Source organism: Mauremys mutica, chromosome 5, assembly GCF_020497125.1.
Source record: "Mauremys mutica isolate MM-2020 ecotype Southern chromosome 5, ASM2049712v1, whole genome shotgun sequence".
Lineage (NCBI taxonomy): Eukaryota > Metazoa > Chordata > Testudines > Geoemydidae > Mauremys > Mauremys mutica.
In genome coordinates, this window is record NC_059076.1 from 17,218,679 (window position 1) to 17,234,324 (window position 15,646).

Sequence of the window (15,646 nt, forward strand, 5' to 3'; positions counted from 1 at the left end):
CGGACCAGATCCAGCCTTTGCACAGCATGTTCCCCTCTTGATTCCAAGGCACACATCTCCAGCAATGCTGTACGGTTGTGTGTCTTTCACAGGTGATCCTGAACAGCAATATAAAACAGTTTGAACTACTCAAGCTAGTGTGTTCAAACCATTAACAGAGTCAAGTACAAATGAAATTCAGCAGGATAGTGTATCACACTGCATGTAACATGCAAATCTACAGATATTGTGGTTAAAAAGAAGCAGTTTCTTTTGTAGAAAACCATTTAGGCTTTAAATAGTACAACAGGTCTGAATACATACAACTTCAAGTCACATGCAGCTCTCTGAATATGGCACACTGGGGACAAGTCAGTGCTTTTACTATGAACAAACCCTGAGAAACTGCAGTGACGCATTCTGTGGCTTTGCCTTTAATCATCATTGGTTTTTAAGCATGCCCACCCCAGAAAAGTCAACAATGAGACACAGGGTGGAAACAAACTACAGGAGGCTGCACCTTGAAAATGTGCTATTTCCTACCTGGTGCTTCCCTGCCCACACCTCCATGACTTTGCTGCTGCACTGACTGTGGAGCTGCAGGGGAAAGGTTTCTCCTACTAACCACAATGAGCTGCTGAGTTGGAAAACTATTCATTTAAATGCAAATGTATTCCAGTTTTTTTTTTTTAAAAACAGACTCAGAATAAAAGAGAATGCTCCCTTTGGCACGCACACGTTTGAGAGAGAGAGAGAAAAAACATCAATTTAAGGCTTTTGAAAGGTGCCAACTGGCCAGCATCAAGACTGAAGTACTAAACAAGCTATTTAATAAATGAGATATGGCCAGTGGAAACCTCCCTGCTAATGCGCCTCAGACCCAGCCCAAAGGCCCAGCTACAGAGATAAGAGTAGCACAGCTGGCATGCTCAGTTCAGCTGAGACTACCTAAAAGGGTGACAGTTAATGCCACTGCGATGGGCGATTCCTCACGTGACACTGGTTTCCAGGAACAGGACTTGCAAATTACTTTCCCAGCTTGCTCCGAGCCTAGCGTAAAACCTGGAGCAGATTATTTTCTTCTTCCTTCCAGATGATGTTTCTTCTTTCCATAGTTCACATATGGGAAATTTCTCCAGTCCTTCCCCCACACTCTGTTAACCTTTGAATCACAAGATTTGTTCCACTCACAACACTCCAGCAAGAAGCCTGTGACACAGTGGTCCTTCGGGTACTCTAGATTTACCAGCAGGTATATGCAGGAGTGAGCAGCACTGCTCGAGTGGCTCCTGTTATTCTGGGCTGTGAGAGCCCAGATTATATTGAGATTGCTCAGCAGCTCCGAGAGCACTCTGATGGGGGTTACCACCGGTGCCATCTTGTCACCCTTTTCGTTCAAGGTTTAGATGGAGCTATTAGGGGAGGGGAGCAAGGAACATCAGGAGCAGGGTTTTGGTGACCCCCAATTTTATGGCTCCCATCTCAACTGATCCAGCAGGCCTGTTGAAGTCACCGATCCCATGTGTAGAGGAATATGGCTGAGAACTAGCCAACTGAGGCTCAATCCAGAGAAAAGTTGAGGCAACACTGGCAGATTTGGAGAATCAACCAGAAGCTATGGCAGGGATTACATCTTGGTGAAGGGGCAGTGCCTGATGCTTGTACCAAAGTTCAGAATTTGCAGGTCTGACTGAACTATGGACGGCATGTAGATAACCACATTACAGCCATGGTCAGGACTGGCTGTATGCCTGGGCAGAACGGTAAGGCCTTATCTTTCTGATGCAGATCTTGGTAATGTCGTCCAGGCGTTTACATGGACTGATGTGCAAATGTGGAGAAGTGAGAGAGGGTATCCGCCATGAAATTCCAAGATTGTCCCTTGAATAAGGAACTTGCTAATGCTAGTTATGGGGAAAGGGGGTTTGTTCATGAGATTTTCTAATTCTTTCCCTATAATTTTGCTTCCTGGTTCAAAATGTCGCAATCTCCCTGTGTGAAGTTGCTAAGTCGTCATTACATACCATCCTGGTGCTGAAAAACAAGTAATCTGCCAGTTAAAATATTATTTACTGAAGGACCACATTCTTTTGCTAGGAAAGCACATTGGGATGAAAGACCTGGTTTTTATTGTTATAAGAATACACTGGCCATAAAAACAATTGGATTCCTTCAAAATAATGTCTCCGTTTTCTCCCAAGGAGCATTAAGGTTATAGGATTGGATTTTCAGAGGTGCCTAAGGGAGTTAGATACCCAACTTCCACTGAAAGTCAATGGAGGTTAGATTCCTAATTCCTTCTGAAGTTTTGGAAAATCCTACCTATAGCTCGTTCTGACTGGTGTAATGTGGAGAACACTCTTCTAGCTATGGGCTAGTTCTGGCTAGCTTGTATGTGCTCGTGGAGACACAGGATTGCTTCCAAGACAATCAGAAAGGAAAGCATGGTGCCTGGCGGCAGGCAGATAGAGCCAGGGCTCTGTTTCCCCTACACAGCAGGTGGCACAAGGGGCGGGGAATATGCAACATATCTTAAATAAGTGTAGCAGCTTGTGGGTTCCCCTGTGCACCGAGAGCACAAGAAAACATGGAGAGGTATCTGACAGAGTTTTTACAGACACTGTTTAGTGCACCGGGATTTCAGACCTAATTATCAGTGTGAATTCAGTGCTCCTAACAATACGGAACATGGAAGCATGGGATCAAGCCAGACAGAGGGTCCGATTCGCCGATGTGAAGCCAATCAGGCTCAAAGCATCGACTCCTACACACCAGCCCTTCCCCAAGATGTGAGGCTGCCGAACTACGCAGTGAGTTTAGGGTGTGCACCAACGTATAAGGGCTGGGATGAGACCACATGCACACAGCCACTCGTGAATTAAACAAAGCCTGAATTCCACCAGAGGCTGGTGTGGAAATCTCTCTAGGGGGCAATGTGAGCAACAGCAAACTACAGTTGTCCTCAAAGACCAGTAATTCATTTATTCTGCCTTTTCCTCTACAATAAATATATGGTTACAATGTAAACAAGGTGAAATGGAAATTCTAAAATCAGGATTTCATGACTGTGATTGAATTAAACACTATCACCCCTCCCCTCCCACCACAAAGGCTGGGATTAGCGACATTTCCAGGTACAGATCTGTTTTTACACAAGCATGAGGGTTTCCCCCCCAAACATAGACTCGCATACAGATTCCGGTTGTGCCGTTTCCTTTCCCCACTCCGCCTGGATCCGTTTAACTGAAAATCTAAGTCAGTTAAATGGACAGCTTAAAATACTGCCGGTCTAGAGTGGGATTTTCAAAAGCACTCAGGGTTGGCCTAACTCGGCTCTTCTCCCAATCAGGAATAAATAATAAAGCTCCTGCTGACTTTAATGGGAGCAGAGCTGGGCCAATGCTGAGCACTTTTGAGAATCCCACCCTTAACAAATCTACATTTAATGGATAAGAAATACATAACTTCAATGGATCCAGTTACAGTCAACCCGTGGCAGATACATGGATACTGACCTGATTATTTTCCTGTCTGGCAGGTACAATGCTGTAACACTCCGTTTACTTTGTCTGCATGCCAAATTTCTTACTCAGTCGTCATTGTTTAAAATGTCTCAGGAATAACCAGCTCACCCATAGTGAAGAAAGCTGGCGCACAGCATAAAGCATCCTATTCGTATTTGCGGTTTTTTAGCAGGTTGCTTCCACCTGTATTTCCAAGCTTTAATCTGTGCCTATTAAAACTTCAGGTACACTACGCACATTCTACAGCAATAGGCAATAATGTTTGGCCTAATCCCCTACGACTATTACGCAAAAATACTGTATTACACACACACCCCTCTTATTCGTATACCAGCCTTGCGTAGCCAATCCCCTGCACTTTGGAAGAAAGGTGCTGTGTATACAGAGACGGTGTTGACGTAATGATCGCTTTCAGTCCCTTTCCCAGGCTCTTAGAGAAATGTCATTCAAAACTAAGGATGGCAGATACGTGAGGGAATGAGAACACAGGAGACCATCTCCCCTTCTTGGTAATGATGTACATGGTGGCCCTCAAATGCCAGGCCCAGAGAGAAATTTAGATCAGCACTTGGGTTGTAATTCACAAGACCTATGTGCCACTTAAAGCCTCAATAGAGGGCTTTACTGGAACTTACAAGGTGCTTAGCTCCCTGTGTTGGCTTCATCTGCATAGGGTTAATTTAACGGTTAAATTAGATGTCACAGTGATAGCGTGACAGAAAGAGAGCACGCAAGTGAGAGCATATATATGAAAGTCAATGAGCTAATACAGTATTCTCTTACCTGGCTCTGGTGGCATGCAGACACAGGAGTAAAATGTGATATAGTCCACTTTAAAATGGGAATTGATTGGGTAATAGTCTGCTAACTTGATCATCTTCTTGAAAGCATCATAAATGAAGATGAAGCTGATCAGGGAGGAAAATCCCTCTTCTGTGAAGCGGGTGAAGTATTTGACCAGGAAGCTGGCATCAGTAGCAACCAGAACGAGACACTGGAAGGCTGACCACAGGCCAATCCAGAGACGGAACTCCAAGTAGTCAAAGCCGTGGTCTCTGCAAAACAAGTGTTTTAAAATTGGTGACAATGAGGAAAAAAATACCCAAGGCTGGATAATTCCATAAAGGGTTAGAGAACTTCCCAAAGTGAAACTGGGAAATGTATGGATTTTAAGAGCTGTGTTTATTAGGGCATATAAAAAGCAATAATTCCTGTAACATTTAAAACGGTAGGCTCAGTCTTTTTTTAGCCAATGATAATGATGAGGTTTAGTTTAACAGCTGAGTTAGCAATTGAACACCTAGGGGCTGACCAATTTTGCTTCAATCTCCATTGCTGTGTATTACCGGTGCACTTGAGTGCTTTTTAGAATAAATAACATGGTTTAGCACTGCAGAAGATCAATGAGAAAATATAAATGGAGACATAAAAGGCCAAACCTCTAACTAGTGCAATCAGCTGACCATCAGGCCCAAAGTTTACAACATATCTTAGAAAACCAATTGAAAATTAACCTCCCTGACAAATATCAAGATCAGGATTCAGAGTTTCCCATGCAGCAGCAAAGGGAATGCAGGACGGACCTGCTCTCCTTTAAACATGAATCATTATCAAAAGAAGAAATACACAAGTCTGAACTCAGGGCCCCGCACTCAGGGTTTGCAAATTGTGGGGAACAAAGGAATTATCTATAGTATTTGTTATGACTCGGTTTACCTGTTTAATAGTATCCTGCCTAACTGCATGGAATTAATCAAAAGAGGCTGTTAGGAGGAAGCAAACAGGAAACAAAACAACAACAAAGATAAGTTCCTGCCAAAATCTTAAAGGAAACAATGGGGGAGCTATTAATTGGGACATGTCCACCCGCTGGGCTCCAGCCAGGCTGGAGGTTAATTTTTCCCAGAGCCTAGGATCAAAGAGGCACTAAACCATTAAAAACCCTAGCTGAGGAAGGGAGGTGAGCATGCAGCAGCTGGAGATGAGTCTCTGACAGAGAGAGAGAGAGAGAGAGAATGCTACAGAGGCTGTCTGACTCCACCAGGCCAGGAGCACAGGGGTCTGGATTGAGTGGAACTTGTGCAAAACTTGCAAGAAAATAATAAAGTTTAGGTAAGACCCAGGTATAGGCCTTTTGTTGTTTTATCCCTCTCTGCTTGCTACGTGCCTTTGGGTGAATAAAATAACGCTTTGTTTTGAAGAAGCTGTTTGAGTCTCTTGGACCAGCTGCTGGACTCTCAGGTGCCAAACGCACCAACCCAGTCTAAGGGTGGTAATAGGGCTGCATGATTCCACCCAGAGAGAGGTGAAGGTGGTGGAACCTGCACCAGAGAAGTGCAATTGAGAGGATCTCAAAAAAGGGGATTAAAAAAAAAAAATCAAAAACCCTCCGCTTACTCTGTAACGCAGGTAAAAATCTTTTACCGTAGTTTGAAAAAAGAGCTCCACTCAAGCACTCCTTGGGAATTCAGGACTCCCCCCACATTTAGCCCAGATCCCTAACAGAACAGTGTGTGGCAGCATTACGAGAAGACAATCAGAGTGAGGGGAATGGGGAAATGACGAGATCACTGTCGAGCAAGTCTCTGCGTAACAGTGCTGACAATGCCTTCTCCTCCTAGCTACACTAGTAGCTGAATGGTTTTCAACATTAGATGAGGGACGCAGGGGAATGGTCGTAGGGTAGCCCTGACTGGCGTGCCCCCTTGCAGCAGGCCATAGCATGACAGGCAGTTTCCCTGCCTCGGTTTCCCTGCTTCAGAATCCCCAGAAATCGTCCCCAGAGCCTTTCTAAGGGCAAATAGCCCTTGTGGGGTGAATGTACGTAAATCATAACAAAAATCCTACAAACACAGCACAGAATTCCCCAGCATGGTCCAAACAGAACACAGCATATACAGCCCCGGCCCTCCAGCACCACCCAGGCGTCCGTCACCAGCTTCTGCAGCCAAGCTCACTGCACGCACCGGGGCTCCTTGTGTCCACCCTCCACAAGCTCCCTGGTGCCAGCCCCTCATCCCTCTCTATTTCAGGGACTCTCTGCACCCACCTCCCTATACCATAAACCTGGGGTCAGTGTCCCCGGCATATTCCCCTCCCTCCACACCATCCTCCCACTCCATGCCTGGGGCTCACAAACAGAGAAATACCATCAAGTTAAGCACAGTGCACTTTCCATTTACTAAGGACTTTACCATGATTAATTATCCCTCACAGCTCCCCTGTGAGATAAACTTTACCCTCCCTGCCATTTTGTAGATGGGAGGACCAAGACACAGAGGTTAGGAGCCTGATTTTCAGAGCCACCCGCAGCCTCTCACTGACTTCAGTGTGAGCTATCGGTGCTCAGCAATCCTGAAAGTCAGGCCCTGATCAGAACCCAGGATTTCCTGGCCCATGGTCCTCTGCTCGGAGCACTAGTCCATGTCTGTCTCAACGGCCAAAAAGGGGCAACTGACGGGCTGGCAAAGAGCAGCAAACAACAGAGAATGTGCTGTGGTGGTATCTTTGGAGACTATGTCTAGAGAAGGGGGATGGTCCAGTGGTCGGAGCACTAGGCTGGGACTCGGGAGACCTGTGTTCAATTCGCTGCTCTGCCACAGATTTCCTGTGTGACCTTGGGCAAGTCACTAAGGGTATGTCTGCACCGCAGCTGGGAGGTATAATTCCCAGCTAGCTCTGCTTGAACTAGCACCTAAAAATAACAGTGTGGCCACCGCAGTTATGACTAGCTTCCCAAATACAATTCTGCTCAACACCCTGGCTCGATACTCCTGCAGCCACACAGCTATTTTTAGGCACTAGCACATGTATGTCTACCTGAGCTGGGAATTACACCTCCCAGCTGCTGTGTTGATGTACCCTTAGGGACGGATAATGCATGAAAGATTATGAGGGGCTCAGACACTGAGGTACTTACATGGCCCCATTACTGAAGAGGGACACATTTCTGATGTTTCTCCTCCTTTAATCTGTTTTACTTCATGCCACCAATTGACTTATTCACATCAGTTTTCTAATGTTTACTTGATTAATCACAGTGGGTTTTGGGGGAGAAGAGAGAAACTTCTTTCATAACATGAAAGATCGTGTAATCCAGATATCGCCACAGAAAACAACCATGCAAACATTTTCTGTAGATTAAAACCTTGATCACATTGCCTTCTATAAATCTTTTGGGAAGGCCTGTGGCTATTTATGCCCGTTTGGATTAGACCCATGGACTTTTGAACTTTCTGTGCATCAGTCCATGGAATTCTTTCTAATTTTGTTGCCACTATACAGGACGTTCTTGTGAGCAGGAAGAACTGAAATGAATTACTGAAAAACCGCAGTGTGTGACTGCAATTGTCACGTGGCAGTGGCTCTCCATAAATCCCACAGCTACACACCAAAAGGGCGTAGTCACAGCAAGTCTGAAAACCATCTCCTCTTTAGGGGAAAAAAAGAGCAATATTTTGTACCTCCTGTTTTTTCCTGCTGCTCACAGTACCTGGATTTGGATCAGATCATCCAGGCTAGAGGCATGATGTGACACCAAAGCGTTATCCTAATTTACACCAGTGAAAGAGAAAGGAGAGGATGCCCTTCTCCTGCAGAGGTCCCAAGGAGTTGCTTTCACTCATCTATTCTATTTCTCTACACACACACACACACACACACACCTCTCTCCTGCCTCTTGCTGCCTGTGGTCCAGGAAGATAAGAGAAGGGCCCCAGGAATAATAATCTCCCTCTCTTCTTGGCAGGGCAGGGCTGGGCTGTGTGGGGGAGAGAGGCAGGAGACCCACAGTGGACAGAGAGAACTGGGGTGGAGAGGGGAGTTTTCTCTTGTAGAAAAGGATGTGTAAGGAGCACAGTGCTTATGTTTGGCACCCAGCTCCCAGGCAGAACCTCCACTGGTTTTCCAGCTGACCTGGCTCCGTCACCTGAGCCCCTCTCACACTGCCAGGCAGGGAAGAAACTGGCAGCTTCATAAATAGCTGTGGATTTTAGCTGTGGCCTTTTTTCAAAGGAACATGGATTTTCTCCCCTTCCCTCCACAAAATAAACTTGGTGTTTCAGTGCCTCAGCAGGTAGCACCACAACTAAGGGCCTGTCTACACTACAGGTTATGTTAGCATAGCTTCCGTCACTCAGGGGAGTGAAATAAGCCACCCCCAAGTGATGTAAGTTATACTGCCCTAAGCATTGGTGTGGACAGTGCCATATGTTGGCAGGAGAAGCTCTCCAGCCCATAGCTACCGCCTCTCGGAGGTGGTTTTCTTATGCTGACAGGAGAGCTCTCCCGTCGACAGAGCGTCTTCACCAGACATGCTACAGCAGCACAGCTGCATCAGTGCATCAGCTTCGAGTGTAGCCCAGCCCTAAGTCTGTGGAGTGCGTATGAACCAAGGCCGTAGGAGAACAAGCTTTCGATAACAAAGTTTGGGGAGGTAATTTAACTGATTATGAAATTTAATACACACAATATTGCTTGTATTATAGAAACAAATGGGATCCCTGCACGAATGATTTCTGTATGACTGCACAGTTGTTTACTACCATGCTTTGGGGAAAGTTCCTGCAGGAAAGAATAAAAGTTGATGGCTGAACTCACGAAAGGGTGAACGGACGCTATGTTTTGCTAAACATCTTGCTGTGCTGAAATTGATCAGGCTCTCTGTCTCTCAGAGGCGGAGAACAGTGGGCGATCATACGTGCTTCAAACACTAATGATTCCAAAATACTGCTCAATGTGATGAGACGGACGCTGAGATCATGCCGTGCTTTGAGGCCCTCATTGAAATTGTATCACATTATTTTCAGACACAGTCACACCACCACCAATGTGGTAAGATTAATGATGAAATCAAGTGGATTCATCCCCACTTCTAAATGATCATACAGAACTCTAGAGAGAGATCACAAATAGATTTTTACATGGCAGCATTACTGTATCTCAAAAGCACATACAAACATGTCTAATATTTTCCAGGTTGTGTAGAAGAGAGACAGGAATGGTCATATTAGATTATCTTAATTAAAATGGCCTCCAGAAAATAGCTAGAATTATCAAGTGAGATTACTAAACATCCACAAAGGTTAATTTCCCTAGAAACCTCAATATAATGAAGGAAGTAATTAAATTACACTTTAGTTACCTAGACACCTCACTTTATGCCTGCTTTCTTATTGCAATCTACAGCCATGTTCAGTTTAAAAATCTATTAGGCCTTTTCCGTGTATAACTACAATCAGTTAAAAAGCTGCCCCGTATTACACACTGCTTTGGTAAGGAACCCACTATTTCCTTAACACTGAATGTTTTTGTACTTTGAAATTCAGATCTTTAACAGTACATAACATCACGGGTTCTCTCTTTATGGGGAGATGAAAGAGACGTGGTTTGGTTGGTTCTGTTTAACTTAACACATTTCCATTTTGTACGGCATCAAAAATGTTGACAGTGCAGCTGGTAATATTAACAATAAGTAAGCTTGCTCCTGATTACTTTAGAACAGCAATCTCTCAATATGTCATGCTACTGGTATTATTTATTGAAATAGCAAATGAAAATTCTGTGTTGGTCCTCCACCTAACACAAAGGGGCGCAATCTGGTTGTGGACTTTATTATGTATATTAGGGTAGCACCTAAACATTTCACAGAAAAAGCCCTCTTTGAATTCAGAGTTGAGAAACAAAACTATTTAATACAACAAAATCCCATCTAGGAGATTTGGTGACAATATCTGTGAATGCCATGGACACTTATTTTTATGTATAAATAGCCACTGTTTCAATGGATCACCAGTTTAATGGCAAATTCTGCTGCCAGTGAACTCAATGGGACTTTTGCCACTGAATTCATGGAGTGGGATTCTGCCTTTATCGTATGGAGAAACCTGCTCATCTTCCTGAGCAACATAGTGATTAAGGAGGCCCACTGTACCAACCAGTCCAGTTCCACTGTAGTCAATAATACCCTGCACTGCCATCTTGTCCAGTTCATTACAGCTCAGCAAAATGTCTCTTGAAATCTGACACTGGCGGAGAGTAACGAAGGAGCAAAAGGGAGTTAGGCACCGAAATCCCAGTGGAACTCTATGGGTACCTTGGAAAATTCTAGCCACTGTTGGACAGCGCACTCACACCAGTAAAATGTTCAATTCCAATGTGCGTAATTCCCCCCTTGATATAGCTCATTCCCAGCTAACATTGTATTAGCACTGGAAACACTCCCCTCCCCCTTTACTTACTTGCTGAAATTAAACAGGAGTCTTTCAAAGACCAGGACAGGTCCTGTGCTGCTCAGAATTGTGAGTGGCTGACCAGCAAAAAGGCAAAAGACCGCTCCAGTGACTGCTGTGCCCAGAAAGCTCTCCAACACGCCCTAGAGCAGACATACAGTACAGACGTTAATTTCAACAGACGCGCCACTTCTCTCTCCCTTCTGTAAGCATGAATGTGTGGGGTTATATCAGATATCGACAGACTGTATGTAGGTGGGCATGAGATATGGGGCTCATCTGAGGGCTGGTATCTAGCATAAATTCATGCCTTCAGTTATTGACTTCATAAAATCTTTAGTTACTCATGACAATCAGCCAACCAACATACCCCACCACTATGGTTATTCCAGATACCTTGGGGCTTTAGCATTTGTTTTGTTATCCGTGGAGACGTTCAAAAAGGGTCTGAAGGACACAGGAGCACAAGTCCCATTGGCAATCTCCCACATTATGACGACAGAGCCCAAATACATTCTTTTGCAAGGTGCCTCACAATACACAATTCTAAACACGGTACAACATGGCTGGGGGACAACAAAACTGTGTCAAGGTTACACCAATGAGGTTACTCTACCAAGCTTAGCCTGTACTGCGGCGGAGCAGAATATTTTACAAATAAAAGGGTTTAAGAAAAGCAGATTCCTCTTTTCATAACAGGTTTTAACCAGTGAGACTCAAACCAAACAAGACTAATTCATCCAGCATTGAAAGTGTTAAGACCCAAGTTCATCAGATGCCATCAGAAAGTAATAAATTCCACATTTTACAGTCTCCATTTCCTTTGGTATATGTAATGAAACAACCTAACCGAGGAGTGATAAATGAATATGCTGTAGACACTTCCTTGGATTTTCATGTAAGTTACTACTGAACAATATCTATTTTTATAATGCAAAGCACAAATACAACTTTAGTGGCAGGTTTTGTTTACAAATAAAATGTAAACAGCATTATTGACAGTACAACCTATTGTTTTACTGAAATGGTCGTAGACAAGGGATGGAAATTGCAGAAAGCACTCAGCCGCCACCGGGAGCAGAGTTAGGTCAACCCCTACATACACTTGTGCATCTGAGCTTTAAAAAAACAACTACAGGAAAAGAAGTTGTCTTTAATGGAAAGTACATTTTCTTTCCACTGTCCCAAGGACTGAAAATATGGTGTTTAAGTCTACTTTTCAAAAATAATATTAATATTCCTTTCAGAAACAAAGCAGGAGTAGTCACAATTTTTTCCCCAGACAAAAATATTTGTAAATCACGTGAAAATTGCTACTTAAGTACCATGCTGAACTATGCAAGAATAGAGAGATTTTCTTAACTAGAAGGATATTGTTTATGCCACTATGGCCACGTCTACACTACCTGCCAGATAGTAATCGATCTATCGGGGATCGATTAGACGCGATAAATCGATCCCCAAATCAATGCTCATACTCCACCTCAGTAGGAGGAGTAAGCGGAGTCGACAGGGAGCCACGGGCAGTTGACTTGCTGCCGTGAGGACGGCCAGGTAAAGTCGAACTAAGATAATTTTACTTCAGCTACGCAAATAGCATAGCTGAAGTTGCGTATCTTAGTTCGAACCCCCCACCCCCCGCTAGTGTCGACCAGCCCTATGTGACTACAAATATAATTTTTAAAAGTCAATGTATATTATCACATCCATGATTAATGATAGTTAATCTGCAATGTGCACTGACATTGCTTAAAATGTCACACTTCCCACAGGTGTAGAGTTGGCTTAGTGTAACTGGTGATTTCCCAAACTGTATTTCAATGGAGTAATTTATTGCTATCATTAATGCTTTTAAATGTTTTGCCAAGTTTTATCCATTACACTTTAGACCCAGTAATGATGTGTCTGGAAGGGGTTTTACACACGACCATTTGATCTGTCGTCCTGTTCTCTTTATCATCAACGGCTCTTTTCATTTATTCTTAAAAACCATGTCCATGCTGAAAGCAGAGCCATGTTAGGCAGGACTGAACTGAAGCTTAGACAGTTTGCTAGAAGGTTCTAGCAAGGTTTCTCTGGTTAATATTATGGTAGTGCCTAGAGGCTGCAGCCATGTTCCAGGCCTCATTGTGCAAACACCCAGTAAGAGACAGTCCCTGCCCTGAAGAGTGTACAGTTTAAACAGACCAGGCAGATAAAGGGTAGAGGAAAGGAAGTATTACTATCTGAATTTCATAGATGGAGAACTGAGGCACAAAAGGATTAAGTGACTTGCCCAAGGCCAGGCACGGTGTCTGTGGCATAACCAGGACTTGAGTCCAGATCTTCTGAGTCCCAGTTTAGTGCCTTAAACATAAGACCATCACTCCTCTCCTCTCTACATCACAGAGCATGGTTCTACACTCACTGTGGAGAAGGCCTAGATTTACTTCCTACTTTTCCTTTTTATCCTCCTCAACGCCTCTTTTTCATAGTTTAGAGGGTAGTTAGTGCACACTTCAGTGGCTATCGCTTGTGCCATAGGCTAACTGGCTCCTAACCTCACTACCACAGAGAGGGACGCAATGGCAGGAGGAACCACACTGCACTGATGAAACAGCACTGACACAGCTGAACAAAAACTTCCCAGCACCAACGAGTTACAGACAATATCTTCCATTTGGAATCAGCTCACTCTGACATAGGTTTTTCCTCTTCTTGGATCAACACAGAGACCTTTGACTTATTACAGAGATCAAACTGCAGCTTTTGCAGACCATTTTTTATTTTATTTCTGCACTCTGTTAAAAGGAGCTACAGTCTCAAAATGGAGACGTTTGATTTATTACAAACACTGCACTGGAAACTTTGAAAAAAAAAAACCCCAAACTTAGACAAACTTTCAGGGCCTCTCATAAAAGAGCTATTTTGATATATTGCTCTTTAAACTGAAAAATAGAAATTTTGAAATATTCTCATGACTGGAAGATTCTTATTAAAATAATGTATACCTGAGTTATAAAGCAGTTCTGTTCTTTAACTGTTATATTCAACTCTGTAGCGAGCATCATGACATCTCTGCCCCTGCCCCCCCTAAATAATAGCCATGGTCTAGCTCAGTGGTCCCCAACCTTTTTTGTGCCCAGTAGCACATTCATGTTTACAGGAGAGCATGGCGGGCGCCAGCAATTACTCACATACAGAGCCGGCTCCAGGCACCAGTGGAACAAGCACATGCCTGGGGCAGCACATGCTATGGGGCGGCATTCTGTCCATTCTGCAGAGGCAGAGTGGGGGTTTTTGTTTTGCTTTTTGTTTTGTTTTTGGCGCCAGTTCTGGGCAGTGCAGAGAGAAACCGGAGAGAAGCCGGGAGGACAGAGAACACTGGCGCCCGCAGCCTCGGAGTTCTCTGTCCCCAGCGGATGCAGGGCCCGGCTTCTCTCCCCTGCTGGGCAGTAGGTGGGCCTTGCACCTGCCAGGGACAAAGAACATTGGCACCCGCAGCCCCAGAGTTCTCTGTCCCCAGCAGGCGCGGGGCCACGGCTTCTCTCCAGCTTAAGCCATGGCCCCGTGCCTGCCAGGGACAGAGAACACCGGCACCCGCAGTCTGCAGCCCCGGAGAAGCCAGAGAGAAGCCACAGCCCCGTGCCTGCCAGAGACCAAGAACACCCGCGCCTGCAGCCTGCAGCCCTGGAGTTCTCTCCCCTGCTGGGCACTAGGTGGGCCCACATAAATGCCCCAACGGGCACCACGGCACCCGCGGCCACCACGTTGGGGACCACTGGTCTAGCTCCTGCAATTGGACTGTTCACATTAGTGGATCCAATTGCAAGATTAGGACCTAGTTTGTATGTTTCATTCATAGTTCCACTTCACAGTGTGGTTATACTGTGGGCTCTAATTGTAAACATTGCATCAGGGACTCCACTTTTATTCCCTCAGAATGACTCCACAGATAGAATGTGTTCCGTTTCTAGGTTTTAAAATTTTTTTAAAATGGTAAACTGTCCCAAGGATCCTAAGTCAAGCCATGTTTTCTTCCCCCCTCCCCCGCTCTCACACATCTTCAGGAACATTCTGCAATCAGAGCCTGGGCCCTGATGCAGCAGAACACTTGTGCATATTTTGTCCCACTGACTAGGGGAAGACTTAAGGGGAGAATTTAAGCATGTGCGTAAGTGCTCTGCTGAATCAGGACTAACACAGAACTGTGAACTAATGAGGCACATGCCAAAATATGATCAGGACACATGGTAATGGGTCCCTGGTCTTGTAATGAGAGGCTTGCAGACTGACCCTTGTTCCACGATGAATGTGCACCTGATGCCTCACAGGGAGCTGATCTCCTGAGTGCCAGTGGTCAGAATATTTATAGTTCAAAATTCTGACAAAATATTTGAGGCGTGGCGGTAATGACAGAAGAGGGAGTCTGTGCAAACCCCTCCACCCCCAATTTTGAACTAGTCCTACTGTGGAGTCAGAAGACAATATCTGAAGTAATTTTTCCTTCCATAAATATTACCATAGACTATTAAACCACTGTTTTCCTGTGTAATGCAAAAATCACCATCCCCAAAATTAAAAACCGAGCTTTGTATAAGGTAACGTTTTCATTGCCAAACACAGCATTACTTGGAATGTGTGAGCACTGAGAAAAGAGAGGTTTAGAGATGCAACAACATGATTTAAAAATAAAGGAAATTCAGGCTGGACAACAGGAAAACCTTCCTGAGAGTGAGAAATATTAGACGGTAGAACAAAATTGCAAAAGGGAGTAGTGGAAGCTCCATTGCTTCTGACACTTGGACCTAGACTGGATATAGAAAATGTATTGTAGGAAACAATCCTGCCCTGCCTGGAGGATGGTTTAGATTATGTTCTTGGACTTTTTCATCTTTAAATGAAAGTGGCAGGCATTAGTGGCTGCATTCTGAC

At 44.5% G+C, this 15,646-nt stretch overlaps 1 protein-coding gene across 5 annotated transcripts in view; it reads right to left on the minus strand.

Moving 5' to 3' along the window:
- SLC4A4 (solute carrier family 4 member 4) overlaps positions 1 to 15,646 on the minus strand; it is a 303,735-nt gene that overhangs the window by 49,217 nt on the left and 238,872 nt on the right. For all 5 annotated transcript variants that reach the window (XM_045019895.1, XM_045019894.1, XM_045019896.1 and 2 more), the window contains 2 exons: positions 10,742 to 10,875; positions 4,287 to 4,558 (listed from right to left, as the gene is read on the minus strand). In XM_045019895.1, the coding sequence (XP_044875830.1) occupies positions 4,287 to 4,558; positions 10,742 to 10,875 (406 nt within the window). The remainder of the gene's footprint in view (positions 1 to 4,286; positions 4,559 to 10,741; positions 10,876 to 15,646) is intronic.